The following is a 25,893-nucleotide window of genomic DNA, read 5'->3' as shown; positions in this document are numbered from 1 at the left end:
TTACCGTTGAATCATTTATACAATTTATAACCATACTATAAAAGTTAGTCTAAACATAAAAAATATTGTTTATCACTATGACAAATTATACTTTACTATTATACAATTACAAAACTTTTTCGATAGTATTAAACTAACTTTAAATGAAAACCGTTGTTTTTATGAATTATTTAGAAATGAAACTCGTACCTGTTATTTACGCGGTGGTTTAAGAATAAAAATAAATATTTAAAAAAGCGTCCGAAATTTCAGAAATAAATTTTAAAATTTAATTATTTAACTAAGAAAGCAAAGTCGTTACTCGTGCTTATAATATTTTCAAATAGTTTGGAAAATATTGTGTTAAAACCTATTATCGATTATGTCACATCACTGTAAATCTCATATTTACTATAATGCGTATTTTGTGAATTACAGAACTGTACAAAACATTTTTCTCTCGGAAAATTTCTCTGCTTTACATTAAAAAGTTATCAATGTGCAACACACTGGATAAATCACGTAAAACAATCCCAAGATATAGCACCTAGAATACGTGCTGAAATAGTTTTATACGACATAACCTATATTTTGTATCGATCTTTACTCTTTTGTCGCTACATTACATTTTAGCCCGTTAATAATGTATTATTTCATAAAAACTAATAACTATACATTTCGATTATGAAATATAGAGATCGTAAGTTTAAGAAAACTGGAGGGATATTTCATTTATTTGCAATAGATATGTACCACTCAGAAACGTTTTTTTTAAACGTTTTATCATCATATGAAATAACGCTTTTAGCGAATATATTCCTGTTATTTTTTATAATTGTTGTACAGTAGTTCAATTGTGCCTGTTAGGTCAAATTTTGTCCTTCCTTATCCGGCACCGACACCTTATATGGTATTTTTTTTTTTAATTAGAAAGTGCTTGAGATCGAATTTTTTAATATTTGTAAATTAACTTCAGAGCTACATTGTTTTGGCGCGCGCGCACAAAATATACCTTAACCTATGCCCTTTTTTTCGATTAGTTTTAATAGTTATTTCCCAAGCGAATTTTGTTTCCTGCTAACAGAGGAGTTTCACATTAATCGAAATCATTATAATGGATAGGTTTGCCAAGATTTACAAATGAGTGCATAGAAAAATATAAAATAAGAACTAACCTTAATTCTAAACTTAAAGAAAGCCGCTTCGGCGTTCTTAAAAAAATAATAAATAAAAATTTAAAAGAAAAATGGGGTCATATTTGCTTTTCCATACTTGAAACAACGTAATATCTATTTTAAGATCAAAGCTTTGCATTAAGTTTAACCGCCTGAAATCCAGAGTATTGAACAATATTTGGTGCAATTTTATCACCTAAAATATAATATTTTAAGATTTTTTTCTTTCAATTTGCCTTTACAAAGCGATTATCTACGTAAAAATATAATTGGATTTATATTCGTTGGTTGAAATTAATAACGATGAATAAAATGGTTTTTATGCCATGCTTTAAGGTATCACATTTACTACCATACAACATGATAATTAGACAATATTTTATTATTAGTTTTAATAAAAGTCCTTTTCAAAGCCTTTCGTTAAAAATTACCATACTTTTTTGATGTTCCTATAGAACCAGAAACTTGGTAAATTTTACCATATTCTGGTAATTTTGACCATACTTTTTTCTCGGTATACAATATGCAAAAAATACTTAAATTTAAAAACAAATTTATGTAATAATTGAAAAATAACTAAAAAGTTTAATTACTTCAATTTAAAAAGATATATTTTATTGCATCTATGAATTAACTCTCTTCTAAGCTGAATATTTTTAAGTAAAAGTCGCATTTTCTGTCATTATTAAAAGCTTGGATCTCAAGAGATTGAAGCACTCAAACTGTAGGGTGTTTTTTTTTTTTTTTTTCTTTTAGAAAAAGCTTTGAAGAATTGATTTAAAATGGAAGAGCAAATATTTTATTGTTCTTGCAAATCAAATATTAATTTTCTAAATTCTATCAAGCAATATTTAAACATTTAATACAAATTTTATTAAAATATATAATTTAAAAGCATTTATTCAAACAAATTTTAACCTGTGCTTAAATTGAGCGTACGTACTTATTAAGTTTTAAGTGAACTTTATTTTCATAAATAAAATTTAGAATTGGTGTTGCAACCGAGCAGAGCACAAAAAATGGCCAAACTATTGAGACCATATTTTCCAGATAGCGGCTAATCGCTATATTTTAGGGGTTAGTCAGTCGGGAGAAAAAGTAAGTTTATTCGGAGAAAATACGTTTTTGTGCCTGATTTCGTAACTTAAAATATCATTTGCACTAATTAATTAGCATATCTGATATAACCCCTTCGTACTATTGAATCTTAGTACGTTGAGATCCGATCATTAGATCAAAAATCATCCGTTTTTGTTTTTTTTTTTTAAACTGTACATTTTTTTTCAGTCTTCGTCACAGTTGTGATTTACTCTATAAATTCAAAGTTATAAGGGAATAATAATTCTCTAATAATAATCGATTTCTCATTACCAGTTGTGGGTTGTCAAAACCTTTATTCAATGTCTCGTATTGATGAGAAATTGTCAAATGATTATTAAAATTATTTTACATACTTATTATCTGCTGCCTTGCCCTAATTTCTCTTTAATGAATAAATGTGGCACTGTTGACTTTTTGCTAAAAACACTTCATTGTTGTAGAGTGTCAATACATTTCCATATTTTTAGCATTACACACAGTAAGAAATTAATTATATCAAATATAATTACACTATAGAAACAGCTGTGGATTTAATAATTTATAATTACATTAAAAGTTAATCATCCAAATACAAATATTCTATTCATTTCCAAGTCTAACGTTAATTTTCTGAATGTTATCAAGCAATAATTTAACGTTATTTTATAAAAATATCCTCCTTCGAAAGCATCTATTTACATGCATTTCGGGCGTATTTTAATCAATACTTAAATTGAGCGTACATACTTATTTTTGAATGGACTACCTTTTCATAAAATAAATTCAGAAATGACATAACATCTGTAGAGCATCTTTCAGTTTTCGCCACAGTTGTGATTGACTCTATAAATCCAAAGCTATAAGGGAATAATAGATATTCTCTAATGATCATCGAGTCGCTCATTACCATTTGTGGGATGTCAAAACCTTTACTACTTGTCTCATATGAGAAATTGTCCAATGATTATTAACCTTATTTTGCATACTAATTATGTATATTATAATGTTAGCCTTCCAATTCTATTTAGTGAATGAATTTGACGATTTTGATTGTATGCCAAAAACCTTTTATATCTGCCGAGTATCAATGCATTTTCTTATTTTTAGTATCACACTCGGAATTAGTATGACATTGATTACATAAAATGTAATTACGCTATACTCTATACAATAGAGAAACAGCAGTAAGCATTATTTTATAACACTATAAAAATTTATGATTCTTTAGGATTACACAAAATGTTGATTATATAAAATGTTAATTATTCAAATACAAATGTTTAAAATAATGACAGTGATTGTAAATTATTTTTAAGAGATTAAGACACGGTTCCCAGCAGATCACCGAAGTCAAGCATCACTGGCTACGGTCAGTGTGCGGGTGGGTGACCACTTGGATCAGTCTGCGTAGGGACCGAGGGTGTGCGGTATTGGTCCTCGTTAAACTGTGCTACCGTAAAGTGCTCGACTTCGCGCGCAGGTCGTCGGGCTACTGAAGCGGGGGTGCCATCCCTTCCGCAGAGGATCAAAATTGTGATGGCATGTCTTCGGATCGTCCTCCGGGATGTTTCCCAGACCGTCGCCAATAGCCCATTGTGCAGCTCTAGTGCGACGTAAATTAACAACAACAACAACAACAAATTAATTTTGTTGTGAATGAATAACACTGGGTAACAAATGTTTTGTTGCGTTTATACAAATACTTGATTTTGCCTAATTCGTATGTAGGGTTTTCAAGTCTGAAATTAGTTTTGCTCCTAAAGTTACAGATTTTCTTTAAAATGACATTTTTAGTCTATTGTTTGTCGAAATGTACAAATTTAAAAACGTTGCATATAACAGGGTGTGGCGTAAATGTTGCGACTAACTTCTAACTTCATCATCAGGATTAAAATTGCATTAGAACCCATGCCAAGAAATCTCGTCGCACGCATATGGGACTGTTTCCCTATTATGACCTGTTCAGCAGCTTACGAAGAAACAGTACATAAAAGGGGGGGGAAGCTCCTAGCGGCGTATGACGGCATTTACGGACACGGATTCCTATGTAATTTTAATCCTAGTGATGTGCCCTAACTTCCCGAGAAGTTTGTTACAACATTTATACGACATCTGTTATATATCACGTTTTTAAATTTGTACATTTCCGCAAAAATTAGACTATAAATTAACTTAAGAGAAACTACAGCTTGGAGGGAGACACCGATTGCAGATTTGAAATCAGCGATATGAAAGTAAGGTCTGTTAAAAAATCTCATTCTGCAGAAAGTGAAAAAAAAAAAATTTCTATAGTGTAATTAGTTCATGTTTTGATTTTTTGTTTATATTTTAAAAATTATTTGCTATAAAAACTTAAAAACTCTGAGATTTATGCGAATTTTAAGTTTTTCATTTGCTTTAAATTTTAATTTGAAAACATTCATTAACCTTTATTTGATTAATTTTTCGGAAAACACAGAACATTTTCCAAAAATCTTTTATTCTGTTAAATGATGATTGAGCAATAAAAATAAGAGTTGAAAGGTGATTATTAGAAACACCATCAAATTGTATCAGACAATCAAACTAGTTTGGGTGTTTCCCGCCCGTGATCTCTCAGTAATGATTCGTCAGATTTCGATTACGTGCTTGTTTTTTTTTTTTTTCCTTGCTTAAATATTAATTTGCGAATCCTAATGTGAAATTTTTTTTTTTTTAATTTCCTTTTTGACAAGGATTCTGAAGATATGATTAAGGGCGATCATTACTCAACACCATGTATAATATATATGAACAAAGTTGCATTTTTTCATTACATAAACTTTATAAAAGAATATCCCTGGTTAATTTTACAGTATTATACAAACACATTCTCTCTTTTATGGGCAGAATATTGAAACCTGTTAATAAATAATAAATATTTTTTTCCCGCAAAAAAAAAAATCATTGAGAGCTGATAAAATTTAAAATTACATATTTTGAGATAACTGTTGCATAGATATTTTGTTTGAAGTTCAACCTAAACTTCGGGAATTATGTTCAGTTGTACACTTATAAAAATGTATTTTACAACCATCGTTGTATAGCCAACCCAATTTTAAGTTTACGACTACCAATGTTCAACTCCGTAGCCTCGTAATTTTAAACCCAATCCAGAAAGCACTGGAACTCCTGGATGAAGTATTGGGTAAAATGTACCTTCGTGGAGGACTTCTTGATGGAACTAACGCGCATTTGCTTTACATGGAGAGGAAAACCACGAAAACTTCCCATGGTTAACCTGACGGCAAGGGAACTTTAACCCATTGTCACACTGAGGATATTTTACTTTCAGCATTGTGGTCAGTGCTAGCTGGTTTCGGAATTCGAATCAGCCAGCCATTGCTAGGACTCGAACCCGGGTGACCTCATTGGAAGGCGAGCACTCTATCCCTTGAACCACCACGGCAAGTGAAAAATGTATTGTCAAAACTACCAGAAAATGGTAACATTTACCGTGTTTCTGGCCTTAAAGGAACACCAAAGGGTTTGTTCATTTTTACTGAAAAGCTTTGATAATCATTTTGGTAAAATTATCCAAAGAATTAGGTAAAAAAATATAATTTTTTGTTCTGTGATAAAATTTGGTAAATGTGGTAAAATTTGGCAATTCTATCATGATACTTTAGAGCATAGCATAAGAACCATTTATTCAGTTAAATTTACTTTTCAGTTTTGTATTTTTTACTAAATGCGTGGTAATAAGAACTATAATTTTAAAAACCAGATTTTCCAGAAAACCGTTACCAGATAAACGAAAAAATTACCAAATGAATGGTTTAAATACCGTATATTTTGATTTTATTAACCAGAATTATGTTGTTGTTTTTTTAACCAGAAATGTTATTACCATGCAGTACGGTAATTTTACCAGAATTTATATTTTTTTAGCTTGATGTATATGTTGGATTTATATCTTATGCTGTTAATGAAAAGAGAAGAAAAAAATAGGTCATTAGTTAGTAAAAATATCTTACTGAAATAAATTGAAAATTACGTTTGTAACTGAATAAATTAGCGTTAGCCTTATACCTTTATAAATATTTATTACGAGCTCATTTCCTATATTCAATTTTTAGGATAAATTTTTGATAATTTAAAACCCTTCTTAAATAGTTGACATCTCTCGAATATGTTGGATAATTGAGGTTCTATTGTATACAGTTACAGTTCAAAATAATATAGTACAGTTACAGTACAAAATAATTTTACTAATCACAAATTATTAAATTTTTTAATCATACAAAATGAAACATACTTATTCTAAATATTTCAATTCTTTTTATGCACGCTTAGGTACTTAAACAAAAATCAGGAAGTGCAGCATTTCTGTACAGCCTTTGTTTCAAAACGGACTTGTTATTCATTGCTTTGATCGAAACAGAATACACCCCTTTGATTTATTATGTATGCATAGATAAAATTTTATTCCTCCTTCTGGCTACTTGTATGCTTGATTTAGATTTTTCCTAGAAGAAATTTCTCTAGATCTGCTTAGATTATTTCCTTTTTGACTTCGCTGAAACGAATTTTTAGCATACTGTTTCTAACTATTTTATAGTCTGATCCTGATATATTATGTATGCTATATAGAATGTAGAAGATATCTGGAGGTATACTTTGTTAGAGCTTTCAATAATAGTTTTTTTTTTTTTGTCTTGATGTTGTTAACTTTCTTGTTTCCAGTTGAAAAATTCTGCGATTTTATTATTTGTTAGAAAATTTACGATACAAACAAGATATTGATTTTCTATGATGTATTGTTTTCTTAAAATGAAATAATCTAAACGAAAGTTATTTCGTCTAGTATTATTTTAAAATTTTAGCGAAATGTTAGGATTTGAGCAATTTATTATTTTAATTTTATATCAAACCTACATCAGACGCATCTTGATTTTTCAGGTATGTTTTTCAGGTGTTTTATTAGATGTCAAAATCAAAAATGGTATCAGGAAACGTAGTATTTATATGATTTTATCTCCTTAAAATTAGCCTATTTGTAGTGAGAGGAATAGATACATCAAATATTCTAATCAGGGTGTCAATAATTGAAACCAAATGATTAAAATCTGTGGTTTGAGTTATTAAAGAAAAAATATAAAACAAGAAAATTAGCGGTTAGGAAAATTTTAAGAAATTTTGAGTGAGAGGAAATTCCTCGGGTGTCGCAAATACCCCATTTTTTTTGGGGGGGGGGGAGGGCAAAGTTTAAATACACGATTAAAATAATTCTCTAAGTTTCAGGCATAAATAAAAAAAATTAAAGGAATTTTCTTCCATCTGCTGAAGATTCGAAAAATGATTAATTTATTTAATATTTTTATTTGCTTTTAATTGGTTAAGTTTAAATCGATGATAATTCATGAAATGTTTACTTGATTGTTTGAAATATTTAGGGGGTCTTTTAAAGATTTCTTATTATTGAGGCGGACATATACTCATCTCCCCAGCTCCGCCCCTTCCCCAAGTAACAACGACGACCATGAAAAAATACATAATCTTTTAAAAGTAATTTTTTTTTTTTTTTTAAATTTTAAATAAACTTATAACATTATAATGCAAACAGAAACAAACTGTGGACAGTTTTTGTATGCCTTTCCATCTGTATAAGTGTTTACATTGACTGTCAAAATGAAAATGTATTTTGACATTCATTGTCTATTATTAAATTTAATAAAGCTATGAATTTATTAAGATTTTCTTTTATTCAAACTTAATTTTCTTTTTATTGTTTTTATGTATTACTTTCTGATTCTAATACATATCAACTTGCATAACAGAAAACTGAAATTTTAGAAGAAAAAAAAAACTGGATTTGGAAATTAGAGAAATTTATGCCTTAGACTAGTTTTACACATAGTGTTCCGTGTGAAGACCACTCTTCATCTATATTTTTAGAATCCTTATGAAAAATAAAGACAAAAAAGTAACTCATCACAAATTAATATATAAAAAGAAAAATCAAATACACTGTCAAAATCGGACAAATCACTATTGAGGAAGGCAAATGTATGAAGCAAGAAAACCTGTTTGATTGGATGAAGAAACTGAGAGGAGACAAAAGACAAAGCTTTGACATTGTTATTAGAAACACCTTTAAGTTCAACCTGCCATTAAATCAGTTTTGATGTTCTATACACCCACTTTCCTAAATTGAGATTTGCCAGATTTCGATAGCATTTATATTTTCCCCGCTTAAATTAATTTGTTACCCTAAATGCAAGCACCCTGTATAAATAAAAGTATATGAACAAAACAAGAAACCTGTTTAATTTTAAAGCAAACATTCAAGTCTTTTTTTTTTCAAAGTGAATATCTTAAGCAATTTAATTTTTATCATGCAATTTTTAATCCTTTTTGGACACTTTGGTACAGGAATAAGTTATTTGTTGATGTTCAATTACTAGTTTATTTACTTATATTTCAAAATTAAATAGCATCCCAACTAATTATATTTGCCTCTTATCATTGACTTCGCACAGTGAACAACTCATTCAAATACAGTTGATTAACATATGCAAATGCTCTTTGGACTGGCACAGAAAGGAACTAGTTATTAAGTTGAAACTGTAACAATTGCTGGTTGCAATATATATTTGCTCACAGCATTGTAAGTCCGTTCTTTTGTCTTTAATTTATCCAGCTTCTTTAACCTGAATTAACTAAACATAATTATTTTGTACTCATAAAGTATTGAAAAGTCTCAGGAAAATGGAGAACAGCAGTGTCAATTTTAAATGCATTTATTTATTTATTGGCATTTTATTTTATTTTATAATCGGCGTTGAACAGCCGACCCAATTTTGGGTTTATGACTACCAATGTTCAGCACCGTAGCCTTGTAATTTTGAACCCAATCCAGAAGACAAGTAAACTCCTGGATCAAGTATTGGGTGGAATTTGCCTTTGTGAAGGACTTTTTGTTTGAACTAACCTGCATTTGCGTTACACGGAGATGAAAACCTCGCACAGTTAGCCTGGCAGCAAGGGGACTCTAACCCTTGATCCGTCTACCACTGAGGATATTTTATGTCAGCACTGTGGTCAGTGTGAAATGCAGAATTCGTATCGACCAGCTATCGCTGAGATTTGAACCCAGTTCATCTCATTGGAAAGTGAACACTCTATCACCTGAGCCACCGCAGCTCTTATTGGAACTGCCGACCCATTTTTTGGGTTTTAGACTACTAATGTTCAACTCCGTAACCTTGTAATGTTGAACCAATCCAGAAGACAAGGAAACTCGTGGATCAGTACCCCCAGCGGTATTGATTTGGTACGGGAACATGGAGGACTTTGCTACTTGACAGATTTAACGTGCGTCAGTCACCATTTACTACACGGGGAGTCTTCAGCCGGTGGGGATCGAGCCACAAATTCTTGGACATGGGCCCAGTGCCCTACCGACCAGGCTATCCCGACCTCTTATTGGCATTTTGTAACTTTCGTTTTGTTGTAATTGAGATTATTCTTTTTATACAGTGGGCAAAGTCATAGTTTTTTCTTGCATTATATAAAGAGACAGCCATTTAAATTAAAATGTTCGTTTTTAAATGTTATTTTTATTCAATTTTGATTTTTAAAGAATGTTTACTAATGCATTAAATATTGGTAGACAAGGAAAAATGGAATCCAGTTGTAAGAATTAAAAGAAATAGACAATTTCTGGAGGGTTAAAGAAAAAGAAAACATATTTTCTTATCTTAATTCATTTGTCATGTTACTAGGTATTGGAGTTTGAGCATACACCTGGAACATTTTCCATTGTTATTTATATTCAGTTTAAAATATGTAATCTGTTTATTAAATAAACTGGAGCAACAATTAGAATATTATCTGTGAATTATATTTTTAAATGTTTACTTTATTGAATCCTTTAAGGAAATACCTCTTATATCATTATGTCAGAAATATCATTATATAAAGAGTTTCGCATAAGAATGTTGCTTGTGGAAATGTAACAACAGTAGGAAAATGTTAATGGAATACATTTTCCCATTATGAAACCTTTGTATTTAATATAATCTAGCTAGCAGAAAAAAATTTAGTTCTATGCATTCAACTCTTACCATAATGTGTGCAAAATTTTAAGTATAAAACCTCACAATTTTACAATTAAAATCTTCTTTTACGAATTTCTTCTAAATACGTTTGAAATCATTCTTTTACCTCTTTATATATTTAAAATTATCGGAATTAATGACTCCAATAAAAATTTATGTTTAGAGAGAACAAAAATATTCATACAAAATATGGTTTGTCAAACATTACAAATTTTAAGAATAAATATTAATTTCCACTTACTAATAAATATAGTTAGAACTTAAATACAAAATGACTTTTTTACCTGTAGTAAATTTATTTACCATTGTTTAATTCTGTATTGTTCTTAAATTCTGTACATTTTTAATTCCTGTCAATCAGTATTGAAATAACTCTTTTTATTTTATTATATTTTCATATACTATATGTTAATATAAAAAAGATTTTTATTGTTTTGACATTTGCACAAGTTGTAAACTGTTGAAAAGCTCATGTTAGGACATTTTGAAAATGGTTCTTATATCTTGTATTTTTACTAATTTTTAGGCAACTGACAGCCCTAAGCATCAAACAAAGGACAAAACATCAGTTGCTAGTTTACCACAGTCAACAGTTGAAGCTCAACTTAGATATGAAAATGATCGCCTCAAATTAGCCCTTGCTCAAAGGTAAGTTTTAAGCAAATTAATACTTTTTTTCGTAATTTTTATGAAGGAAAAATAATTACCCAGGAAAATTTTTACCAATTTTTCATAATCGCATATTTTTAAATTGGAAATGTTTTAAAATTTCAAAATATTTTCAGATATTACTATTTTGATGCATTTTTTAAATAATTTTTATATCACTATTTTAATGTAATTTTAAACAATTTTATGTCACTATTTTAAGATTTTTAAGCAAACACTACAATTTTGTTTTAAAAAAGGGAGTTTTGATTTAAATTTCTGCTTTTTTAATGTAACCAATTTACAGTCATGGAAATTAATAAAATTTTGTAATGAGCCAGTGTCTCATTAAAAATATACGAACAGTGAGTCTATTCTCAGCTTGCTATCTGGGACTCAGAACTGCATTTAAAGAATTTTCTCAGTTAGATTACTAAAAAAATTTTCTTCAATAACTCAATTACAGATTTAGCAATTTAAAAGGTAAAACGAAGTAATCTCTAAATGAGTTAAATATTAATTAGAATTGCTTCAAAAGCTTTGTAAAATAAAGAAAAAGGAAAAGGAATTAATATTGAAAACGGGAAATATATTTGAAGAGTATATTAAAATAACATGAAGAATTTTTGTGCGAAACACGCAAGTAAAATATTTTGACGAAAAGCCTTTCTTACTGTTTTTTTTTTCTTTTTGCATGCATCCTTATAAACTTAGTATAATAGCTCTGATACTCTCCTGGAAATTTCCTCACTTATAAAGAAAGCTACCAGTAGATCTCTCAATAAAATTTATCTGTAAATACCACTAAAAAAAAAAATTAAGTAGCAATGGAGATACCTTAAAAACGCAATTAATATAAAGAACTAATAGGATGAAATGCAATGTATTCTTATAAACTTTTACTGAATATTTATTGCTGATTTTAGTACTGATGAAGAATGTTTCTAAAAATGATACAAAGTATAGTTTTGAAGCTGTTATGCTTACTATGAATGGTTCTCCATAAATGAAATAACAATAATTTAAGAACATTATTTAAGTTTAAAAACAACGGGTTTTCTTTCTCGATAAATAACAAGTGTAATTTTGATGATCACTGTTATTTAAAGTTAATGTTTTTTATTGTGTTAAAAATTTTAATAAAAAAACATCAAATGACTTTTACAAATTGTCCTAAATTAAGATTGCTGTTTTTAAAAATTTATAGCAAAAAAAAACTGTTAAGGGTGAAAATTGAATCCTTGCAGCAAATTCATGCTACAGGGCATAAATCATTCTTTTCAGAGTTCCTGTTTTTAGTTCAGAAATTTTCAATTGAATTACACATTTACTTTTTCAGAAAAAGTAAATGTGTAAATTGAAGAAAAACTACTTAAAATCATTTTGCTATATTTTCAAAAGGCCAGACATCATTCATAATCACATCTCATAATAAAGAATAGAAATTTTATTCATCAAAATGAAAGGGAAAAAATAGTAGAAGGGACCTGCAGCACCATCTGTCATTAAAATTTTGAATTAAAACCTGGAACCCTTAGCAAAATAGATTATGCCTTGTTACATGAATTTATTTTTTACAAAAAATGCTTTATTTTTAATTTTAACTGTTTTCCTTTTATAAATTTTTGAAAATCGTCAGTCTAAGAGGACACCCTGCATATAGGTTTTGGTTTAATAAAATATCTTAATAATCTATCATAATTACCTCATTATAGTTCTGCCAATGCTAAGAAGTGGGAAGTGGAGCTACAAACATTAAAAAGTAATAATGCTCGCTTAACAGGAGCACTTCAAGAAAGCACTGCTAATGTAGAAGAGTGGAAAAGGCAACTACAAGCATTAAAAGAAGAAAACAGCAAAATGAAATCCCGAGTAAATTTTTTTATATTTTTTTACATCTAATTTACATCCTTGTTTTGAAATTAATTCATGATTTTAGTACCTATTTAACTGTATTACAAAGCTAATATCAGTAATGTTCCACAATCACAGCCATTAAACATGTATTTTTTGAGGGCTATTAAAAAGTGAAGTAATTTAAGCTGCACATTAGTGGTCTAAAATAAAAATACATCAATACCTGATAAAACAGTATCAAGCTCAATCACTGAAAATGTAGAATAAAAAGCATCTAAAAGTGTCAATAGAAATTACTATAAATGCTTTTCAGTTGCATCCAACAAATAAACTGATTTTGATTATTTTAATTTAACTTTTGCAAAGATTCATCTCAATTAGGTATTCATCAGATTTCAATAGTATTCAATCCCTCTACTTAAATAGTAATTTAGCACTCTTTATTCTATTAATTTTACTTTCGTAAGTATTTTTTAAATATCTCTTAAGAGCAGTGATTATGAAACACCCTGTATTTGGCAAAGAATTATAAAACAAAGATCTATTATTAATTCTTATTTTTGTTTATGCCTCATACATATGTATCATAAATATTTTTTTTAAAAAATCAACAACAAAAATTGTTTTAACACTTCTACCTCTAATTTTCAAAATAAAATATAATTCTTAATCTTGTTTGCCTAAACAAAATCAAATTCAAGAAATTGTTATTTTGAAAAATTTGTAAAAGCATGAGATAGGAAATATGCAGTGTTCTATATTCAAATTGTCTAAAAGAGGAAAAAAACATAATTACTTTGAACATTTACTGAGAAAGAAATGTTTTAAACAGTTATATATATTTTTTAAAAATTTATGTGTGCTTGGATAAATTTTTGTTTTATCACTTTTGAACTCTCAGTTAAAATATGCTTTGTTTTATATTTGAAAGTTTGAATAAACTTTAACAATGAATGAATGAATGATTTATAATTATATACTTTTTTATTTTATTAAATTGTTAAAAAAGGGAAACAATTAATTGCAGTTATTTCTTGTTTTTTTTTTTTTTTTGTTTTTTTTGTTTTTTTCCTGTGTCAGAGCAGTGTTTTGTAATACTGAAATCATAACAATGATACAAAAATAACAAATGTAATTATTATTTTCTTTTGCTCATTAATTCAAAGTTAAGTTTAAGATTTGAATTTCATTATCACAAAGTCCTTAAAAATTATTAAATAATTTATAAGCATTTATTTATTCATTGCAAGCAACTTGAATCGTTTTCTACACAAAACTCAATTGATGAAATATGTGGATGATGTTATACATGTTACTAGTTAAAATTATTTTCAAATTCTACTTAATACATACATTAAATTTTAAATATCGCTTACATTGAATTTAGTATTATGCTGATTGAAAATTATATATTAGGTTTCATATTCTTTTTTATTTTTATAAGTGGTTAACATTCATTTCCACATCTATTTGTAATCTGTAGTATCTATTTGTAGTACTAGTATCTTCTCATGAGGTAAAATAAATCAGTTTAATTTCACATCACATGATTTCAAGCCATCTGAGTCAATACTTATTCACTACTGTGAAAGACTGATTGAAAAAGTTTATGTGATATACTGACTGCATCATGGTGTTTATAGTCTGCGTTTTAGTGAACGTGTTACTAGTAAAAAACTAAAGCTTAATAGTTTTAATTTTTTACCAAAAATAAGGACTTAAAATGCGAAATAGGCTGCATATATATATAAATACTAGATAGATAGATAGATAAATAGATAGATATGTTTTAGTACTAAGGATTTAAAAGTTATAAAGGATTAATTACTTTTTTATCATTTATTCAAGCACAATAAAGCATTAAATATTACATTATTCTTATAAATAATGCAGCATTAAGTTAAATAATGAGCATTAGTAATACTTTAAATGAATTTTGGATATTGTTTGTTAAGATGTTCTTTTATAAAAGCATTGTATTTTGAAAACATTAGAAACATTAATTAAAGCATAGTGTAAAAAATTAACACTGATAAAAAATTTCTAAAAATAAAATAAAATATCAAATTCAGAATAGCACTTAATTTCCATAAATCTTTTTTACTGTAGTTAAGCATTTTGTAATTTGTTGTAACAAAATTTTTTAAAGAAATAAACTTTAAATTTGAATTTGTTTTATAATTCCATGATTTAACTTATGAAAACAATCAGAATATGGTGGCATAATGACATGGAGACATAACTTAAATTTAAATTTGCTTTAGTAATTTATTTTATATATAACTACGTATTTTTCAGAGTGTTGTGATACGTAATCATCTGAAAATTACCTATTCATGTTTATTTAAAATAGCATGGATTCAAATTATTATTCAAACTGAAAAATGAAAAGATTTTTATAAGAAAATTTGCTAATTCAAAAGGTATTTATATCTATTACAGAAAATTATTTAAAAGATTTTTTACTTAAAAAAAAGGATGATCCTTTAAAAATATCGTTCGGCTTATATCAGCCAACCTTAATTGACATTCAAAAAAAATCAATTGAATTTCCTAAGTCATGTTTTTTTTATTTCTTTATTTGTTTTTTTTTATTAAAGAATTTGCTGAGCCAATATTTCTACAAATAAAATGTTTCTACAAAAATATTTTCGAGAGCTTTAGGAATGTTTCGAAAGATATTTGATATTTTATTAAATATTTTCATAAATGCATTATTCATTTCTGTTGAGTAACTTTATCCAAGCTGTAAGATTTCGTTTCATAATTTTTTTACAGAAAAATCACAGCTCTGCAAGATAAGGATCAGTGTTTAACTGAAGATATTAAAGAACTAGAGTTATGATATTTTAATATTTTTCTTAGTTCATCATAAAGATATAAAAAATAGACATTACCTCTATGAAAAAGTTAATTATTTTATATACTGATATGTTTTTTATTTTTTAAATTTTTGGATTTAACTCAATGAAGCGAGAGAATTACATACTGATTAATCAACAGCTTATAACAGTGTGGATCAAATGTTTAGGATTATAGAACATTTTGCTTTTCGTTTTTACTAAATGTCATAGTCTTACATGATTCTTAACAATTTCAATATGCAGTCATGACACCTCTATTACACACTATTTCACTGAATATTAGAAAAAGCGTTTTTTTCTGTAGGAAAGCCATAAATTACAGTTTAGAAAAAACCATAACTGAAACCATAACTTTAAAACATTCATATTGGTTCATTTTATAATTCTTTCCATGCAAAGTATGCATTATTATTTTCCTAGTATTTAGAAACCTGCACTCTTAATGATGAAAACTTTCAAGCACAAAATTACTCCTAATCTATTAATTAGCAAACGAATACAAACGTGTTAACAAATACAATTTTAGAATAGTTTAACATATAGTTAACAAATTGTTACAATACACATATTATACATTGTTAAACAAAAATTACTAAAAATACTTAGTTGTCCTAAACATAAATTTTAGTTAAGTTGTTGAAAAAAGTGAACACCTATCTGAAACAAATGATCCAAATAAACTCAAGTAAAAATAATTTAAAGTAATAGTTTTATCACTTCATAATAACTTTAAGCTTTTTAAGAAGTGATGAGAATTTTCTTTTAAACCTCTTCCTATTTATCCAAGACCTTTTTGTGGATTTTAGTTTATGTATTAATTTCAAATCTGAAGTGATTACTATAGTTCTTTTTGCTGTTCATTTCCTATAATAATATAAAAAACAATTATATTGTTATACTAATAGCCCTATTTATTTGAGGTAAAATTTCAAATGAATTAAAAAAAAAGTTAATAGCTATATTTTGGATAGCCACTGAAAAGTTTATGCAGGCAGACTATTCACTGACTTATTGCATCAATTTAATAGCTTTAATGTTGTATTATATTTTCAATATATTTTGTAAATGCTTAATTTAATGCTTAAATATTTGCAACTAAATTAAAAATTGTATTTCCTTACTTTGTTTTTAAATAGGTGTTAGAATTAGAAGCAAGTCATGGAAATCCTGAAGCAATAGCCGAATTACGAAAGGAGATTGGTACTTTACGGAACAAAAAAGAAACATTAGAAGAACAAGTGAACAATAAGGATAATGTAAGCGTTGAGAACAACTTAATTTTACCAATTTAAGATTAAAAAAGAATTATATGAAAAAAATACATTTAATATATTCGTTTTGTACTTCATTCATTCAATGATAAAGAATACTGATAAATTTCTCTTAACAGTGGTAAAGATTTCGTTTTGTAATTTGTAATGATGTAACTAAAATTCTGGACAGAAAATAAGCAACTATTTGTGTATTAGAATTAAAGAAAATTGAGAAGAGAAGGGGATACTGCTTACATATTGAGATTGATAAATATTTGTAAACAAAGAATTTGGCTATTAGCAGCTAATAAAAATGGTGTTTTTTTTTTAAATTTGGGCAATATGTTGGGTAATTTCTGGTTACAAAATGGCCGTCTTTATCCCCTTAAGGTTGTTTAACTTTTCTTACAATCGTTCTTCAAACAATTACATATTGTGATTTGATTATTTCCTATTGTAACAAAACACTATCATGTAATTGTGTATAGAGGAGAAAATAATGCTTCTGAAAGAGCTTTTTAGCTTTAATTGGAAACGCAGATTACTATTAAATGTTGAAATAAATATTTTTTTTCCTTATTTTCTCCAGAGTGCATAGCGTTTTTAAAAAGTGCTGAAAGATGCTTATTTTTGATTTACGTTTTTCTTTATTCGGTGTTTGTAAAAAGTGCTTAATTTTCTGTCTTTTAAAAAGAGATTTTTTCTTTGCCTTGTCGATTGTCCTTCTAATTTACAAAAAATTCATGATTTCACAATTTTCTATGCAATATTTATCAGAAACTGCTTATTTTATCATGATTAAGTAAAGTTTTTGAAAATAATTTTGAATTTTATTGATTTTATGTTTATAAATTAAGAACTTTAAACGATGGAAAAAAATAATTGTTATTACTGCACAGATTTTAATTTTGATTTTTTCTTTTTTTTTTAAAGTGATTAAAAATATTTTTTGAGTGCTTAAAAAGTACTTAAAAGGTGCTTATTTTTTGTTGAAAAATTTGGCTACGCATCCTGTTCTCTTTTATTATTCATTAATACTGATACTGAAATGATAGAATATTAGGTGTTATATAGCTAGAAACGTTTTTACAAATGTAAAATATATTTTTTTATTATTTTTTATAATAATCAGTTAATATGTGATCCAATAAAAAGTCTGCTTTTTTGAATTTCTAAATAAATTATTTTCTCAGAACTACCATTTTGGTAAGACAAATCTTAAATTAATAAAACATACTTTTGTCTTCCAAAATTCACGATTTGCTTCCTTTGCTAATAACCATCTAATTTTGTTCCTTTTAACTGATTATAGCAACCAATGGTTGTTCTATTTTAAAATTGCAACTCTTTGTTTTATCTACCTTATACGTTTGAATTGTTTATTAACTTTGTTGATTTATTTGTTTAAAAAATTTTTGGTTTAAAAAGAAAAAGTATTTGATGCAATTATCCTATCAATTGCTTTTAAGATGCATTATTCTTTGAATAAATAAAAGAATTAAAAAGTAACCTTCTCTGTTAAGTTTGTTGCTTAAAATAATTATTTTTCTTTTTTTTTGTGTGTGTGTGTGTGTGAATGTACTCATATAATTTCAATGTATCATTTGAATTCATAATTTTCATCCACTTGTTGGTGATAATCCTAAGGTACATCTTTTGTAAAATAATGTAATCCTTATCACTAAAACAGAAACAGGTTGCTAAAGAGGCCTGCTAAATTTTATTATAAAATCACTGACCAATTCTTATTAACTATGTTAACAAAATTTTACTTACTACTAAATTCAATTTATAGGAGCTTGAACAGATGCGTAAAAGAATTGAAGATAACCATCAAGGTCAATCTGCTAGCCAAAAAGTAGAAGATAAACTTAAAGTAAGTTCTAATTACTCTTATCTTTTTTTCTATACCATACGCATATAAATTTTTTATTACCTATATAACACTTTCTAAATTGCTACTTATTTTTAATAAAAATTAATTTGGCTCTCTAACAAGTTCAGACAGGTTTAAAGGGACTCAGAACAAAATTGTTATTACCCTCACTGCACCTAACAGGTTCGATTTTATTTGTGTTACACACTGTTGTTAACATTATTGATTTAAAAAAATTCAAATAAAACCATCACGTATTATTGTTGTGCAATAGAGATAATTGCATAAAGTCTATTTTTACCTTGTAAAATGAGCAATTTTATTAATAACAAAAATCAATGAAATCATTTTTTTATAATATGAACCATAATATTAAGTTTTTTATAATTCTTTTAAGTATTTTTTCTTCTGACTCAACACAGATAGAGTTAAATATTTTTTTTTTTTTTTTTTTTTTTTTTTTTTTTTTTTACAAATTAGAGTAAAACCGATTTTATTTTAAATATAGCAATCATGCACTTAGTAATCAATTTTTTCATGAGATTTATTTTTTATTTTAAAAACTTTATAATAACTAATTAAGAAATGCTTAAAATTATTAAATAAATGAATTATGTTAATCAAAATCTATCTAGTCCTAAATCAAAATTTATCTATCAAAATGTATCAAATCTAGTCACTTTATGTGTGAACAAAAGTGTTTTCTGAGTATTTTATTTTTCATAAAAGAAATGCATCATAACAACCTTTTTAAAGTATTATAAAGGTTTCCCAAATGAAAAAAAGAGCATACATTATAGCATCAGAAATACAGTAACGATATGTACGGACTTATAATTAAGGCAATGCACCAGTGATTGAGTATAACTGATTAACCCATTTGCCAGCATTTAAAAGAAGACCTATTACCTTTTCCTCCCTCTCTTGATCCAAATAACTGATTTCTGGAATGTCCTCGTAAAGAGTGACCTTAGCTAAAATCATTCACTTGTAAATCTGAATTCTGATTTTTTTCTTCTCTATATTAAAACTATTTTCCAGATTTCGGCAGCAAAAAAAAGCTTTCATTTCAGTTTAGTTCGTTCACCAGGAGTTGGCACTTGGCTCCGCCTTCATCACGTGGTATCCGATGATACTATTACACTATTTTTGGGAGAAGAATGTAGACAATCCTAAGAAAGGTTGCTGTTTGGCAAACATAATTCTTTATTTTGCAGCATCTTTAGGTGCATTTTTTAACATAGAATATTTCATACATTCTATGGAGTGAAGAACTTATTATTTCTTAAATGCTGATGTATTTTAATTTGTTATTCAAAGTATTTCCAGTAATATTTAGGATCTTCAGCAACATCATTATGCATGATAATTCTTTTTATTTAACATCTGCTATTTCAAAACTTCTCTCCAGATAAATTGCAAATTTACTATTCCAATAAATTTTGTTGTAAAGCAGTTTTAGGGGGAAAATAGTTTAAAATAGAGAATTGTACAATTTAATTCTGTAATTTCACGCTTGTAAATAATGAATTTAATTACTTTTTTTTTTCTTTTTTTTTTACAAAAGATTTTTGAATAATTTTTCATTCAAAAAATAGCGTTATACAAATAGAGTTTTACAAAAATACACATTCATGAAACTTTATTAAAACAACTATTTATTTTTAGCTATACCCATCGTAAAATTCATTCACTTTTCTACCTTATTAAATAACTATATTTTCAACAAAAAAAAAACGTACTGTACTTAAATCAGAATTAAAACTCATACATAATTATTAAATTTTAAGAAAATAGTAAAACACAAAAACTTTGTCTTCGTTTTCGCAAAACATTATTTATTATATTTTTCTCTTTTAGTTGAATAATTTGCTCTTTTTGGGATATTATGCTCTGAAAGCAGCAATTTTTAAATTTAAAATATATTGAACTAGCTAGAATAACGAAAAGTGTAATAGCAGATGATAAAGCTAAGTAAGTGACTGAAGAAAAAAAATCCCTGTTTGCGTTTGGCGTGCATAAAAGGTTATCTCAAATTCAAGCGCAGAGATTTTTTTTCTCACATTCCCCCCATGCTGAAATTAACTTTGTGTCCAAGGAGGTGGGGCCAAGTGCCAACTCCTGGTGAACAAATTATACCCACTACAGAGAACAAAACAAATATTAATATTTTTCATGTTATCCACAATTTAAAAACTGAAATTATTAATTGTGAATTTTTCAGACATATTTATATTAACTGTTGCAGAAATTCAACACCAGCAAGTAAAGAGTTAATGTGAAACATTCATTTTTTCAAATTGACTTTTGTCCCATTTTATAATCTTTCAATTCATCAAAAATTATTAAAATTGGTTAATTTAAAGAAAAATAATAACAAGTTACTCATATTGTTAGGCATTAAATAGTAAAGAATGTTTTTTTTTCCACACAAGATTCATTTTGCTAGTTTACAAGCATTTTGTTTAATCATATTCTCAGAAATATAAAAACAGCTTATATTTCAAGTTAACTCATTTTCCTAGTTACAGCTATCAAGAAAAATTTATCAAAAAAGTAATACATCAAACAAAGCCTGCAATACATCACTTACATTTTTTTAGAAGCATGCTTTTTTTCTAATAACTTGAAGAACATATTGATGGGGGAAAAATTATGAATAAATAATTTAAAAATTTTATTTGAAATTATTGCATCATATACAGTCAAAGGAATACCATCGGTTCTAGCCAAATCTATGCAATTAAGCGGGTTATTCCATTAAAAGGGGAGTGCAATACTCAATCTAAAATTCTGAATTTTTGCGAAATTTTACTTTTTTATGATATTTAATGCATAGTATAGCGTTTTGATTAAGTAAACTCAGTTTTATGATCAATAAATAATTATAATTAAAACTTTCTGCCTTAGTATCATGAAGAAATGTCATTTAAAGTTACATAAAAATAAATCAATGTTAGTGAAAAGTATCATGTAGGAACTAAAATATTATTTGGTCCCATCCGAAAATTTCTGTAATTGAAGACTGTTTTTTATACCCGTTAATAAAATTAGATATTGCCTTTTAGTTTCTACTAAAATTTTCATGACTTGTGCGTATTCCTTTCAAACACATTCAGAATTTTTTTTTTTCCTACTACTTTTTTTTTAATCTTCGAAACTTGAGAAAATCCAAATTAATGCACTATTTTAGTTAGTGATTTTTTCAAAATTTATTTCTTCTGAGATTCATTGTTTTGCTTTCTTCCGATTGATTTAAATCATTCCTTTTCGCACTCAACTTGTAACCAACTCAAAATTATTCACTGGATTAAGCAATTATTCTACTATTTTAAGAGAAAGACACTATTTGCACTTGTGTATTAGGTTTTTGAAACTTTTTCTTATTAAAGCTAGTAGTGCATCAGGAGGGGCCCACAAGTCTTGACCTAAAAACAAATCACTCTGTACCTTTTTTTACATTCTAAATGATGTGTGAGTGAAGTAAGTCAAAGAGGGGTAGAACCCCCTTCGTTTATTTCAATGTATAACTGGCAGCAGGATTTGATTAATTTTTCAACTTTACCCCAAATACCTCCTAATGAATAAGAAATCCCTATTGAAGTGACCACCTTGTATCTTTATCTTAACTGAAAAAGGGAAATTCTATTTTAGCTGGTGAAACATTTCTCAAAAATAAAAAAAAATTTTTCATTTCAGTACCACTTCTTTATGCAATTAAGCAGGATCAAAAAGCAACAAATAACCGTTTAAACGGGGAAGTTTAACATTAGTTTCATATAAAATGATTTGGTTCCATGAAATTTTATTCGTATAAGCAGGTTATTCGATTATCCGATTAAGTGGGGACGACTGTATTATACTTTGTACTTAAAAGCGTTAAACTCTGATTTATTAAATTAAAAACTTTTTAAGCTTTCATATACCAAATGCAGCATTGTTTTTATTCATCCCAACTTTTTCAAGAAAAGAAACAAAAATAAGTAAATAAAAATTAACATGAAATTAATAAAATTAACATGAAGTGATTGGTTTATTTTGTAGCAGCATTCAAAGGTTGTAACAATGTGTAGATGCAATTGTGGTTCTCATACTTACATCCATTTTTTTTTAAGTCTATAAATTTTTATTTTAGGTTTTGTTAGCAGACAATGAAGGCTTAAGAAGCAGTGTTAGTCGGCTGCAGGAACAGCTAGACACAACTAAGTCAAGCAACAAGGCCAAAAAAGGTGCATTAGAACAACTAAATCAACGACTGGCTCAAAAGATCCAAGAACTTAAAGACATTCAACATGAGATATCTTCATTACTAAATTCCTGATACTTAAACATATTGTATTGCATTAATCTTCAATGTCCCTGGTCCCAAACCATAGCTCCCTACCAAATAAAAGTACCTGTTTGGGTCCTTACTACAGAAGCTTATCAAATAGCTAATTTCTTTGTGTATGATGACTCCTCTACTTCAGAATATTTTGGTTCAGTTAATTTTTGGGGGCAGATTCTTCTATCAAACGACAGAAACCAGAGATGTGCATTTGGTCATCCTTTTGGTATTTGAGCGAATCAGGCATCACAGTGATAGCTGGGCTGAGCAAGTTCCTAAAAAAGAATTACTTATCAGCTGCATTCATTAACTTGATCAACTGTGTAAATTATGTATTTAAAAATGTGTTCAGAGCCATGTTTAAGCTTAATGAGGTTCTAAGTTAATAAAGGTAATGGGACCTATGTCCAATGTTTCTAAAAAAAATAACAACTGGTGATTTTTGAAACCCACTGACCTCAGGATCCTAGGCTTCTACCCGTTTAGCCTAATATAATATCCTGCACTGAATATATATTACTTACTTTTTTCAGCCATAACTATTAGCAGCTGTTTATTTTATTTAACTTTTTTTATTTTTATATCTATAAAATTTATTATGTTATGAAATTGTGTTTTAAGAACATTTTATAGTTTTAATTCAACTTATTATTTTAAAAGTTTTGTAAATTACATTTCTTTTTCATAAGGGAAAAGTAAATGTAGTTTCAAAAGATGCTATTTAACTTGTGAGAAAATATTAATCTAAGAAAATGTTCATAATGGGATTTGAAATTTTAACATTTATAACTTAACTTAGGATTTTAAATTATACTTATTTTATTGCTTGTAGTATTTCTTTTTTTTTAATTTTCTTAATAATTCCTGTTATTTTATTTATTTATTTATATTTAGAGTAACATATTTTAAAAAAACTGCATACATCCACTTTTTCAAACTCTCTTTATAAACAGCTCAAAGCTTGCTGAAAAGTAAAAACTAGTAGGTGATTAAATTTTGGTAGTTCATGCACAAATTGGGGAACAAAATTTTTAATAAATTTTTATCTGTTTGTTTAGGTACTCTCTTGATTGAGAGGAAGAAAAATTTGTGGCAGCTATTCCATTCTAGGAATAAATTGATATTGTACATTTAAAATACAGAGTAGATAAAAACAAATTAATATTATGTAATTAATTGTCAGAATGCTGTGAAATACATATTTTCGAAGCATGTTGGAAATAATATATATAATTATAATAAATACTGTAGCTCACCACTATGTCCTTAGATTTATAACTTATGAGAAAATATTAACACTTTCCTTATAATTTTAACTGGCTATAGGTCTGGCTTTACAGGTAAATGTGGAACTCCATTGTCTTTTAATGACTCAGTCACTTTGCATCAAACTTATTTTTGAATGAGTTTTGTTTTAAATTTAAATTGTGGTTTATTTAAAGTTGTAAAGTACAAAGTGCTTAACTTAGGGCAAAAATGTTTGTCCCTTTGTATCTTTAGCACAATTGTTCATTTTCAGATTTATTATGTTACCATTAAGCCATAGCCAATAAAAAGCTAACCTCATTCTCTGAGGTTGTTAAATTTTATAGCAACTTTTACCACTTCTCATAATTTAAATTGACTTAAACAAAAGATTTTCAGGAAATATATATCTATCACTTCAAGCATTTTTGTCATTAATGCATATGACCGATTATTAAAACCATTATTCCATTTGATTTACTAATGAAATTACCAAGTGGGATTGTTCACTCTATTTTAGAATAGCGATGTCATCAGTGCCATTAGTAATAAAACAAATCTGGGAATGTGTTTTGTATTGAATTTTTTACTGTCCTTTAGTTTCTTCATCAATTTCGAAGAAGGTGCTCTCTTATTCGCTGTGTATTTAAGTCCTGCTGCAGAACTATTGCACTGCCATTATGAATGACATTATTCTCATGTTCGCCATATTTAATGCTAATAGATAGGTTACTCTTAAAAACCAAGTTCAATGTATGTTTGTGATGATTAAATACTTTGATCTGAAACTAGGTTTATCAGTTTTGAAAGTGTTACCTAGATTAAAAAGAAACAATTGTAAACTCTAGTTAAATGCTATTGTAAGCGACAGTGAATCTCCTTTTTCATCTATTGTAATTCATATGTTATATTTTCTGTTATATTTGAAGAACAAATTTTCAGTATCATTTTTTGAGTAGTATCTGAGATTGTAAATATAAATATTTGACAGAGTTGACAGTATTACAAAAATGATCTGAGCCCTTTTGGCAAAAACGAAAGAAGGTAATGCATCTAATAAAAAGTTGCACTATCTGGAATGTGTGAATTCATTATGCAATATGAAATGATCTGAAATACAGATGCTACTTGGGCATCTTGTAAATTTATATCAGATATATAGGCCCTTTGGGCATGCAATATGTGTAATGACAGTGTGTTTCAGAGATAATTTTCCCTGTACATTGATGATAGGACAAAATAATATAATAATTTACTCTTCAATAGTGTTGTGTTTTCTTTAATTAAAATAAATATGGACACAATATATTGGTCACAATTATCTTTATTTATTACAATGTATATTATTTCATTCATGAAATTAGGCAAATAATTTGTTATTCTTTGCATTATGGTGCCTTTATGTGAATAAGAATCATAATTTCTACGAGAGTCAAATAAAACTATAAATTACGGTTTGAAAAGTCCCTATTCTTTTTTTAGCTAGGGATTACAATGACGGATGTTTA

At 27.5% G+C, this 25,893-nt stretch overlaps 1 protein-coding gene across 1 annotated transcript in view; it reads left to right on the top strand.

The window, feature by feature from the left end:
* LOC107452620 (uncharacterized) overlaps positions 1-25,648 on the top strand; it is a 256,452-nt gene extending 230,804 nt beyond the window's left edge. Inside the window, exons 5-9 of the mRNA XM_016069155.3 lie at positions 10,842-10,963; positions 12,679-12,835; positions 16,821-16,940; positions 18,733-18,813; positions 22,949-25,648. Coding sequence (XP_015924641.1) covers positions 10,842-10,963; positions 12,679-12,835; positions 16,821-16,940; positions 18,733-18,813; positions 22,949-23,134 — 666 coding nt within the window. The 3' untranslated portion in view covers positions 23,135-25,648. The remainder of the gene's footprint in view (positions 1-10,841; positions 10,964-12,678; positions 12,836-16,820; positions 16,941-18,732; positions 18,814-22,948) is intronic.
* The last annotated feature ends 245 nt before the right edge of the window (positions 25,649-25,893 follow it).

This window comes from Parasteatoda tepidariorum, chromosome 11, assembly GCF_982258835.1.
Source record: "Parasteatoda tepidariorum strain Cologne lab strain chromosome 11, Ptep-v5.0, whole genome shotgun sequence".
NCBI classification, from domain to species: Eukaryota; Metazoa; Arthropoda; class Arachnida; order Araneae; family Theridiidae; genus Parasteatoda; species Parasteatoda tepidariorum.
Note: the sequence above shows the minus strand (reverse complement) of the source record. Positions and strands in the feature narration are given on the sequence as shown.